Below are 12,212 nucleotides of genomic sequence, written 5' to 3'. Positions count from 1 at the left end.
GAGTAGAACAGACATCCTCATTCAAGTCAATGATTCCATAACGGGTGGACTGGTAGCCATTTTGACTGTACCCATTTCATATTTTTCTAGGTAACATACTGGGCAGGGCACACGTATCTCTCTATGACACCACATATACATCTGTCACTATATCACCTCCTGTCCTGGCGTGTCCTATTGTTTCCTCTCACAGGGCAGGACAGACGAGGCCTCTGCCAGCACCAGGCCACCAGGAGGATGGTGGCCCTCTATGATTATGACCCCAGAGAGAGCTCCCCCAACGTGGACGTGGAGGTATTGACACACACACACACACACACACACACACACACACACACACACACACACACACACACACACACACACACACACACACACACACACACACACACACACACACACACACACACACACACACACACACTGTACATACACACACACTGTACATACATGTAACCAGATAGACAGACCTTGTAAGGGTATAAATGACGTCTCTGTTTCCTGATAGGCTGAGTTGACTTTCTGTGCTGGTGACATCCTCGCTGTATTTGGAGAGATTGATGAAGACGGGTTCTACTATGTGAGTATGCCTCTTTTCTGGGTTCCGTGATGTTACTAGTAGCAGTGTTACATAGGGCAATTCAAAGGTTGTAAAAGTCAGATGTTTTAGTTCTGCATTTTTAAGAAATACCATTGGCTCAACTGCCTGCTCATACACATAGTATGTCCTTTTGCCCAGGAGAGGGCTCTTTCCCTCAGGTTTGACCATCAGAGTTCAATGGGTCTAGCCATGGTTCTCATCCCCAGTGCACCCTCCTCTCCTCTCTCTGCAGGGTGAAATCAATGGCCACCGTGGCCTCGTCCCCTCCAACTTTCTGGAAGAAGTGCCTGACGACGTGGAGGTGTACCTGACGGACACTCCATCCCGCTACGCCCAGGATGAGCCCGCCAACCGGGCCGAGGCTAAAAGGGTACATCGCCGCTCTCAGCGCTAGGCCCTCTGTCCATCCATCCTCTGTCTCTCTTGATTTACGCCTCGCTTCCTCCACTTGCCGTCTGTGTTCTGTGTGTGTGTGTGTTGTCCGTGTGTGACAGTGGTGACTATACAAACCTTAGCCCCGGCCGGCGAAAGGGACAAACGCAGTTAAACCTTTCTGAGAGTTAGAAAGGAAGAAGCAAAGCCTGATGTGGACAGAGAGATAGAACACTTGAACTGTGCCCGTACGGGGTGGGTGATATTCACAGACCAGTGACATGAGAGAGTGCAGATTTGAAATAGGCTAAAGTCATTCCTACACAGGAATATAGAATGATCATTGGGTAACCTCTTTGCACCGAAACACCAAACTCAACTCTGGATCTTGTGTCTATTAATAAGTGCTTTATGAACACCTCTGAAACTTTCCTGATTTCTACCAGTTGTACCCAAATGGACAGAAAGGATTTGAGTAAACTGTAGGGTTGGTAATATAGCAAAGCATGCCTTTTTCAAAAACAAACTCGATACCTTTTATATAATAGTAGACTTTGGCCCAACTGCTGTATTTCCTGGGAGAGGCTTTGTTTCTTTTTGTATACTGCACACACTTCCAAAAATATATATTTTTCAGGCCTGATGAAAGTTGATAGATATGCCATGTTTGATCTAAACCAGAAGAAATAACAGCCACAGTGATTCATCCATACTGTAATGGTACAATGGAACAATAAAAGCAGCAATAATTTTCATTTGCGACCTGTGTTCATGTGCGTATTCTTGTTGTTTTTCTTTTCTGTTCTCATAGTCGTGTGTTGGGTGTACTGAAAATGAATCGTCACCACATCTGATTGACTTTTTTTCCTCACCTGCTTTGCAAATACAAACAGAAGAAGATTGTTCATTTCACGTCATAAATGGCTCTGTCTGCCTTGTACAGTATGTGAGCAACTAGAGATACCAGCCTGACAGATCTAATGCTGGATATTGTGATTACACTTATGTTAAATGGTTCATTTGTAGCCAAGTTTATAGACAAGTTTATAGCAACATGGTTATTCATGCTTGCACATTAAAGTTTTATATACTAGTCGGTGTAATTAGGAAAGTGTTTCCCCTTACTTTTTAGTGTAACCAGAATGCTAATTTGCAGCATAAATTCGAAAAATTGTTATGAATAGATTTTTTGTAATAATTTATTGGAGTGATTTAATGCCTGCAAAGTGGTGGACTACTAATTATCTGTGAGATAGTACTCTATTATGCAAACTTAAAAGTTCCCTATATCTGTAGTTGTTGAAAAACCATTACTAATGGGAGCTGCAAATCCCCATTTGATTCAAAAATGATTCCTCTTTGTCTTTGAGAGACCATTTTAAAGGTCCTAGATGAACTGTATGATAGCATACCATACTTTGATCGGTTGCCAGTCCAGTACATTAGGCAAGAGGGATGGTATCTACAGTTGTGTCCCTGAGTGTTGTATATTACTGTTGGTGTCCCTCATGATCGATGGACCTATCAGAATCTGTGGTGTTGCGATGTCGTGCTCTATGTTTGATGGCTTCCTCCTCAGTGTTTGTATGTGTGAAACCTCAACAGCGCCACCAATGTCTTCAGTCCCCATCAACAGAAGGAGAGGGAGGTATTAAGGAATGATTTCAATAATAGCCCAAAAGGCAATACCTCATCCTTATTCTGAACCACTTTTATCAACATTATGGGCTTGTTTCCCGGACACTAGTCCTGAACTAAAAACCTATTCCAATGGCAAATTTTTATTGAACAAGCATTTGAAGCTAAATCTTTGTCTGGGAAACCAGCCCTATTTGAAACATAAACGTTACGTAGGTATTTGACACAGATTTAGTGGAAAACCTACAGTAAGTATAATGGTCTGCATTGACACTGTTCTCTTTTTCATAGGACTTTATAGAGTTATATTTTCATACTTGTCTATATTGACAGCTAATGCTGAGAAGTCTGAAGGTCAGCACACATAACATCAAATTCAATTGGAAATTGAATTAGACTGTAGAAATATTTGGCATACCCAACCCTTCACTCTATTTAACACAACGTATTTTAAAGTCCCATTGGATATATAGCTTTACTGTAGATGGATAGGGCTACTCAGGTGACAGTGGGGTGATAAAGTGTTATTGAGGGACACAATGCTGACTGTAGACTGTATGTACTATTGTAGCCCTACCTCAGTCAGAGAAAGGGTAGGCCACAGTGGACTACTGATTTCTTTGTATTGCACTGCCCCTACCCCCTCCACCCTCCATGGCATCTCTCTTCAGGTAACCACGGATACCACAGAGAGCACGGCCCCGCCTGTCCGAGCGGCATCCCCCATGGTGCGTCCCGTGTGTCCCCCAGGCACCATGCGGCCCATCAGCCCCACCAGGGGCCCCAGGGACCTCCGAGACAACAAAAAGAAAAAAGGACTGCTCTCCAAGGGGAAGAAACTGCTCAAGAGACTCTCTCCGGTTAAATAAACTGTTCCCAGCTGAGCCCAGAACAGATACTGGGCCCAGTACTGTACATCACATACAGTACATGCAATCAAATCAGCAGATCGTACGCACACAACTACAATTGCAACATATGTGTGTATGTGTTACAGGACAATATATGTGAATCTAATATATTCAGTGATACATGTTCTAATGATTAATACACATACTTACATGTACTTCGTGCCAAATTCAATGAGACCTTTGGTCACACATACTGTATAACTGTGATGTATTTGAGGTAGAGGGAAAAAAGGAGTACAAACTAGGATTTTCATGACATGGATTTTCATTTCCACTGTTTTCTTTAATCAAATGGAGATCAGGACGATGCTGCTAAACCATTTGTGTGCATTTGTTTCAAGCAGGGTAACAACAGAGTAGTCTATTTCTTTTGTTACAAATCTAACATTTCCAGATGGTTTCCATAGCAATTGTGCAATTATAAGGTCTCTAACAGACATGACGTGGCAAAAAACATCAATGTTGTGACTGGAGCACTGGAGCAACAACTCAACTATTGATGGCATTCTGTCAGTAATGCTGGCTGCTAATACAGAGGCTTTATCCAGTGCAATATATCACAGACAGGATGGTGACAAAGGGTTGAATCACTCACAGAACCTAGAAGTCTAAAGGGTAGTTGGACACAGGGCATTACAGACAGGAGAAGGAGCTGCATTGGATAATACATTTGAACCATCTCAGTGGCCTTTATGAAAGCAATTCTAGCATGACTTTCCTCATTTTCTATGGTTGAACAAGGTTGTTTTTAGACTTACATAAGACTTTGCCAAGAACCCCTAGTGCATCTCTGCAGCTTTGTTTGAAAAAAATCTAAAATGTATGTTTGTTCGTTTCATTGCTGTCCAACTGTCATGAAACACCTAGTTAAAGACAACCTTCTGTGTTTGCCTTCCAATTGCACAAAGGTGTGTTTTGTCTGATGAATGAAAAATAAGTAGTTCTCGGTGTGTATGGATGTGTTGAGGGTGTAGGCTATGTGTGTGAGTTTGTGTGCTCAGTGTGCATTCATGTCTGTGCATCCTTTTTTTTTAAAGAGGACAAGTAGTTGAGTCATGTGATCTTAGTGGTGTGCTGCTAACTACATTGCCGGTGTAATATTCAGTTCTGTTATCTGTCGAAGAGGGCCATTTTCCCCACTCAGCCATTTCAGTAAAGATGTCTAGGTGTGTTCAAGATTCTGCACCGTTTACTTGTTTACACTCTTATAGACCTCGTGACAACCTATTTTTGAAGTCAAGGGAAAGGGAGGGATGACCTACATACTGTACCTACAACCTCTAAACCAGTAGTCATGTGGCTTATGGGATACATGAGTGCTAGGATGCATCCAGCTGATCCATTGACTGGAGAGGCTGTCATAGCCTTTAGACAAACATTGTCCTGTATTTTGACACCTTTCAAAACCCTATATTAACCCATTTTCATAAACCATGATCCTATTCTGTAATAGTTTAACATCACTTCCGTTGCTGTACAGCCACAGTTTGATGGACATAATCATAATGGACAATATTTCAATCCATGACTCAAAATGACAGTGTTTTATTCTGACAGGGTCCTCTAAATTCCCATCAGCTAAGATATCTGAGTCAAACGTAGTACCCTGCTGTATAATGATTACAGGGTTCTTTTATGTTCATTAAAAAAGAGAGAAAATCAAATGATGGATTGCCAAAAAGGAATGTACGAAATGTTCAGCGGGCAATATAGTAGACATTTTATAATTTGTCCCATGTTATGCATTATGTTATGCATCCATTGACAAAAGGTGTTAGTCATAATACCAAATCCTTTATTTGTAAATGGGTTTAGTGTCTATACTGTTGCTCTTTTGTACCTTTCTCCATTTATAGATAATTTCTAAATGTTTATACTTGATTTTCAGACTGCCTTTTTTAGTGCATTGAGATTTATTCTTACTGTAAACAGTGCAAGCATTCTCCATGGTGTCCTCAAGATAAGATGTTTAAGTCTGCGGTTATGTGCTTGCTCTGTGAATCAAAGATACAACAAAAAAAATTGAAATCATTATTTATGGTGTGTGTGTGCATGTGCAAAAAAATACATTTTTTATCAAAAATAAATTTGATATTTTGTAGAATATTGTGTTTGGATTACTTTGGTATATATTTACATTTTAGTCATTTAGCAGACGCTCTTATACAGAGCGATATACAGTTAGTGCATTCATCTTCAGATAGCTAGGTCAACCACACATCTCAGTCAATAAAGTAGCTATCAGCAAAGTCAGTGCTAGTAACGGGGAAAACGTCATGTGCGAATGTTAGTTTACAGTGGGGGACTACTCTTTAAAGAGGTAGGGTTTCAGATGTTTTCGGAAGATGGGCAGGGACTCTGCTGTCCTAGCTCCAGGGGGAAGCTGGTTCCACCACTGGGGTGCCAGGACAAAGAGGCACTTTGACTGGGCTGAGAGGAAGCTGCCCTCCAGCAGGGGTGGGAGGGCCAAGAGACCAGAGGTGGCAGAATGGAGTACTCGAGTTGGGGTATAAGGTTTGAGCATAGCCTGAAGGTAGGGAGGGGCAGTTTCTCTTGTTGCTCCATAGGCAAGTACCATGGTCTTGTAGTGGATGTGAGCTTCGACTGGAAGCCAGTGGAGTGTGCGGAGGAGTGGGGTGACATGGGAGAACTTGGGAAGATTGAACACCAAGTGGAGAAAGAACAGCTCTGTCTTGTCGAGGTTGAGCTTGAGGTGGAGAGCCAACATCCAAGCACAGATATCTGCCAGGCACGCAGAAATGCGTGTCGCCACCTTGGTGTCAGAAGGTGGGAAGGAGAAAAGTAGTTGAGTGTCATCCGCATAGCAATGATAGGAGAGACCATGTGAGGATATGACAGAGCTGAGTGACTTGGTGTATAGTAAGAAGAGGAGAGGGCCTAGAACCGTACATGGTGCAGATACAGATCCTGCCCACATCACCTAGTAGGAGTGTCCTGCCAGGTAGGATGCAATCCAAGAGTGTGCAGAGCCTGAGACACCCAGCCCTGAGAGGGTGGAGAGGAGGATCTGATGGTTCGCGTGTCAAAGGCAGCGGATAGATCTAGGAGGATGAGAACAGAAGAAAGAGAGTCAGCTATGGCAGTGCGGAGAGCCTCCGTGACACAGAGGAGAGCAGTCTCAGTTGAGTGACCCGTCTTGAAGCCTGACTGGTTAGGGTCAAGAAGAGACAGCACACGTAAGTATTTTGGAAGGAAAAGAAAGAAGGGATACCGGTCTGTAGTTTTTGACGTCAGAGGGGTTGAGTGTTGATTTCTTGAGGAGGGGAGAAACTTTGGCCATATTGAAGTCAGAAGGGACGCAGCCAGTGGTCAAGGATGAGTTGATAAGAGAAGTGAGGAATGGGAGAAGGTCTCCAGAGATGGTCTGGAAAAGGGAGGAGGGGATGGGGTCGAGCGGGCAGCTTGTCGGGCAGCCGGATCTCACTAGTAACAGGATTTCATCTGGAGAGAGAGGGGAGAAAGAGGTCAAGGCGTAGGGTACTTCTGTGTGAGTGGGACCAGTGGACTCATTAGGCATGTTCGTGATTTCCCTTTTATATCTCAATGACCAGAATGATAAATGATTTCTAGCCCATATTGCATGAATTAAAACTAATAATAATAATAACATAACTAAATATGGATTTTGCAGCATAGCCTAGCTACCACAGATGAAAGGGAAGACCTACTGAAGGGATCACCTTCAATCCGTGCTATTACACTTTATATCCTCTGGATGGCAGCAGTGATCTTTACTTCACCATTTGCAGACCTTATCAAACGTGAAAAAGGACTATTTAAATTTGATAACAACAATAACAAACACTCACGTGTTAGGAGAACGAAGAAATGGCAAATCTGCGTGCTTTTCCAGACTTGAAGGCAGAGGGTTTGTTTGAATAGTGTCATTACAGGTTTGCAAAGTGTGCCTAGTTAGACATAGCTTTCTCACAATTTGAACTTGACAGCATCTGTAGCTTCTCCTGTTGTAGGTAACTAGCTAGCTAGCTATGGCTATTGGCCGCGGACAACTTTTCCGCAGTTTCAGAGAGGGTTTGTTGAAGAATGCCCCGCTAACAGAGGGTCGAGGACCGACAGGCAAAGAGAATAGCAGACTCTGCGAGAAAATGACTGGATTTTCCCCGGCCACTCAAAGGTATGAGTTGTGGGATGTCATCAACTCCTGTTGCATAGTGTGCACAAACCAATAAGCTGGTTTGTAGCTGACTAACTTCAGCTAGCCACTGACTTTTGTTGACTGCAAAATTGTGTTGCATCTCTGTCTTTCTCTATGCTCGACTACAAGTGTGGAACCACGAACACTGCCACAAAAGAAGAAGAGGAAAAAGAAGGCGGCAAAGGCTACTGTACCCTGTCAGCCAGTTGGACCACTGCCAAGGGTACCTACAAAGTCTACTGGACATGCTGGCAAGCCAGCTGAGTGCACACCGAATCACATAGAGAGGTAAAAGTGGGTTGCTGTGGAACCCACTTGACACTGATAAAGGGGTGGCATATGTTATTGGTTCTATGCCCTGCAATCTGAAGACTCGATTGTGTTTGCACTAGATGGGAAAGATCAAGCATTCCAATAAACGTTTTAATCATGTCTAATTGGTGTTTTATTAGGATGCCACCGGAGATCCTTCTGAAGATCCTGTCGTACCTGGATGCCCTCTCTCTCTTCTCCATCGGCTTCATCAACAAGCGATTCTATGAGATGGCCCACAACAAGTAAGGAGTGAAGTACTGGTCACATTGTAGGCTACTCTTCCTCCCTACAGTCTTACAGACTGGTTTTACGTGATCAATTTTGACCCACAGTATTTTCTTGCAGTGGAATGTGGCACAAGATGTATTCTGCAGAGTATGGACACAGTAAGAAGTGGAGGCCCAAGCGTTTGGACGAGGTTCAGTGCAATTCATATTTCATAACACTCCTTTTTACTTATCACACCAGGGACATTTTTTTATGAGCATTATGTGCTTGTATGCACAGTACTTTTTGTATTAAGATTAATATTATTGTGTTTTCCTCCACCAGGTGCTGGATAAGCTGAGTGCGGTGGTGGTCCAGGAGAGACCAGAGGGCTATTGGAGAAGACTGTACTTCAGGACCATGGCTGGCTTCAATGAGACCAAGTGGAGGAAGGAGTTGAGAGACATCAACCCTTTCACAGGCTTGCCCAGTCAGACTGAAAGAATCGTCAGGTTAAACAGTTTCTGCAGTTAGTGCTAAAGTTGTACTGCCTCTGTTGTTCAGGCCCATGTATAAAACATGCCATTTATAAGGCGCACACATACAGAGTCTCCAATGCTACTGTAATATTGTCAGAACCTAGTCACTGGGCCAGAGTCAATTAAATTGTCCGCAACTATGTTTACATAGTTACTTTAATGCATTTTGTTCTCCTCTCCCCTGCCTCAGGAGCCAGCGTGTGACCTGGGAAATCACAGTGTCTGACAAGTGGGGGTTGGAGGGGACGTTTGAGCAGAGCCGTGCCTACTTCTCTGACTCGTCCGTGACGGTTTGCTGGAGCAGCGGGCGCTGGCCCTCCTTCCACCAGCTCTCTACCTTACAGCTAGATGGTGTCAAAAGACAAGCTCTCAGCTCCCCTAACATCAATAAGTGAGTGTCTCTCTTTCTCTTTTGTCTCTTCTTGCCTCTGAGTGAAATGCCTGCTCCCCTCTGCTCCCCTCAGGCCTGGCTGGCGGTCTCTGATGGCTAAGTTTGACAGGGACACCATCTCTAAGAGTGGCCAGGTCATCGGTAGAGACCAACTAGTCACCCTGGTACTCTTTTCGCCTAGCATCGTCATTGGCGTCTGGAGGGTATGTCATCTAAATCACATCATTAGAAAATTGATGGGCTAACCCACAGTGTGCTGATGATTTGTTTCAGTTTGTTTCCTGATAAAAAGTGTATAATATTTGGGATTTCCCTGTGTCATTCCACAGGGCCGGTGGTCCATTGCCTTTGTGATGGCCAGCTTCCACTACCACAGGCTGGTGGAGAGGAGTCTCCTGGGCACCTCGATGTGGTATGCAGCGCCCCTGACTCCGGAATAGGCTAGGATTGAACAAATTGGCTTGACTGGATTCAGTTTTTTATATTTCAGCAGAAAAGGATGTTGCATTCAATTAAAAAACTAAATCATTCAGTCATTCATTTTCTCTCTCTCTCTCTCTCTCATTCCCAGCCCCTATTCCATGCCAGAGAACAAGCCTCCTTTCGACGACGCGGACCCTGACTCCGGCCTCCATGGTTACACGCTCCGCATTATACTACACAACACTGTGACCCAGATCATGGCCGGCCACTTCTCTCAACTCTACTGTAGCAAAAGTAATGAAACCAGTACCCAGGAGGTTTCTCTTTCAGAACCATGTTGGGCCACTGTACGATACAGCAGTCTGGAGTTGACTTTGGTTGTGTGTTGTGGTTGTCCAGGTCAGGTCCATGGTGGTTTCATCCAGCTGAATGTCATCAACAGGGGAAGCCTGTCCCAGCACACCCCTCTCTCTGGCAGGATCAGCCTGCCCTGGAAGTGTGAGGCTCTAGAGGGCACCGTGGAGGTACTGTAGGGGAACACTGACTCCGACTGGTTTAGGTTACACTTTACTGGAACCACCAGGGCTACATGATGGGGTCATTGTAATAACAGAACAGCTGACATATAGACTTTGGCGCTCCCTCTCTCTCTCTGTCTATTTACCTCTCTATTTCTCTCTCTCGCTAGCTTTCCATTCAATTGGCGACAGATTTTCATGCGAATATTGTAAAATCTGCATAAAGAAAATATGTGCATTTTCCCACCAGTGCTGTTTCCACCAAACTGACTTGTTGTGGATGAAAATGAGTGTGTGATGATGTAGTGCAGACAAAAAAAAATTGTCAAACTGTTGGTTAAATAATAAATGTGCCTACTCTGGTCTTGGCACGTGCGCTCTAGCCAACAGATCACAGATACAGACCGTGTAGGCACAGCCTACCCATCATGTCGAACAAACAAATTATCTGTCTGCATTTATAAAATTGTATCGAAACTTCCTGTTTCCATCACAGCTGTTTTTTGTCTTTGCATTGTCGGAAAGGGCCCGTAAGTAAGCGTTTCACTGTTAGGCTACACCTGTTGTTTAGGACGCATGTGACAAATAAAAATGGATTTGATTTGGAAACATGGTTTATGTCTCTCTCTACTTCTATTTCTCTCTCTGTCTCTGTCTGTGTAGAACTGCTGCATGATGAGCCTGACCCTGATGGATGAGTACCAGAACCCCTTCTGGTGTGTCAGCACACCCGTATCTATGGCACTGAATAGTAAGGAGCCCTCCAACGACTACGAGGGTCAGCACTTCCTGATCAAGTACCAGGATGCAGAAGGCAAGGTAAACCAACCCCACATGACTCACACGTCAGGATAGATTACTTTTTGGTTGGTTTATTTGACAAGGACCATGTCATTGGAAACATTGTAACTGTACTGTATATATTTACATTTTACATTATCACCCATAACTTTTAATGTAAGTAAATGATCACATATGGGGAGCAGCAACCAGTGAGTGGACATCTGATTTTTTTTCTTTACAATAACAGTAATGTATGAATTCTTTATTATTGTAGGTGAGGATGGACCTTGTGTGGCTGGAAGAGCAAAGACAGTACTTCCTCATCAACCTGGTAGTCTTCATCGCCACGGCCAAAGTCAACAAGCACTTTGGGAGAGCCTACTGACGCTGCATGTAGAGGTGGCACTGTACTACAAGCCTCTATCCTAAGGCCTTCATAATGATGACAAAGTGGTGACATAAACAGTCATGACAGCTGACAACTGTTTATGACATCTGTTATGTTGTTGTTATGCAGTATAATATAGGCCTTATGATAGAAGCTTGAAGTAAAGTGTTGAGCCTGTATACAGTATGTCAATTGATGACGTGGTTTAGTTGTGTTTTGTTTGAAGTAGTTCAAGTTTGAGGGTTTGCCCCGGCCAGTTTTCATTATTTCTGTATATTTATATAGTTTTATGCATTGTTTTGTGAATCATTAGTACACATTGGTAAAATGTAATCCTACTTTTTTGAAGTATGTCTCGCCATATTATAAAGAGCATACTACATGTGAAATGTGTTAACAGAGTTCAACTATTTTGGGTTTGTAAACTTTCTGTTACAGATGGACAATCTGATTCCAGATAAATATTCTGATTTATATATTTCGGTGGTATTTTTTACTCCGCCATAGTGCAAGCTAAGTGAAACTGGAGGGATCAGCCTGTGTTCTACTGTATTACGCTTTACATTCTCAGGATGGCAGCAGTGATCTTTATCCCCAATAGCACTATTTTCAGTCCCAGCAAAACGCAAGTGCTCCCTCACACCTCTGGCCACGATTGCTTTTTTTTTTCTAAGCCGAGCGAAGACTTATTGTGTATATTGCCTCACTGTTAGAACCTAATCAGGACAACTGCTGATGCCAACTGTCAAAGCATCAATATAATTATTTCTACATACTGACTCCAAATGGCAAAAACATATCCAAGCCATCATTTATACAAATATTGTTCAATACAGTAGCTAGTTACAGTAAAGAGTTATTGATTGAGTGGAAAGAACTGCTGCGATTCACTGCTTTGGTTCATTGAGTCAATGCTTCAGTATTTGGCACAGGAGCCCTGTGTATGTTC

The 12,212-nt window shown here is 43.3% G+C and overlaps 2 protein-coding genes across 7 annotated transcripts in view; both read left to right on the top strand.

The window, feature by feature from the left end:
• Nucleotides 1-5,626, top strand: part of LOC139544024 (RIMS-binding protein 2-like) — an 80,518-nt gene extending 74,892 nt beyond the window's left edge. For all 6 annotated transcript variants that reach the window (XM_071350697.1, XM_071350696.1, XM_071350695.1 and 3 more), the window contains 4 exons: nt 194-294; nt 509-580; nt 834-971; nt 3,283-5,626. In XM_071350697.1, the coding sequence (XP_071206798.1) occupies nt 194-294; nt 509-580; nt 834-971; nt 3,283-3,480 (509 nt within the window). In that variant the 3' untranslated portion in view covers nt 3,481-5,626. The remainder of the gene's footprint in view (nt 1-193; nt 295-508; nt 581-833; nt 972-3,282) is intronic.
• A 1,689-nt stretch (nt 5,627-7,315) lies between these two features.
• On the top strand, nt 7,316-11,738 carry LOC139544023 (F-box only protein 15-like). Its single transcript, XM_071350691.1, has 12 exons — nt 7,316-7,678; nt 7,829-7,987; nt 8,152-8,256; nt 8,360-8,432; nt 8,567-8,733; nt 8,951-9,151; nt 9,225-9,354; nt 9,481-9,563; nt 9,723-9,868; nt 9,974-10,098; nt 10,756-10,911; nt 11,150-11,738. The coding sequence occupies exons 1-12, from the start codon at nt 7,533-7,535 to the stop codon at nt 11,258-11,260; spliced, it is 1,602 nt and encodes a 533-aa protein (XP_071206792.1). The 5' UTR covers nt 7,316-7,532; the 3' UTR covers nt 11,261-11,738.
• The last annotated feature ends 474 nt before the right edge of the window (nt 11,739-12,212 follow it).

The sequence above is a fragment of the Salvelinus alpinus genome, chromosome 18 (genome assembly GCF_045679555.1).
Source record: "Salvelinus alpinus chromosome 18, SLU_Salpinus.1, whole genome shotgun sequence".
NCBI classification, from domain to species: Eukaryota; Metazoa; Chordata; class Actinopteri; order Salmoniformes; family Salmonidae; genus Salvelinus; species Salvelinus alpinus.
The sequence above is the reverse complement of the archived record's forward strand: the minus strand, read 5'-3'. Positions and strand labels throughout refer to the sequence as shown.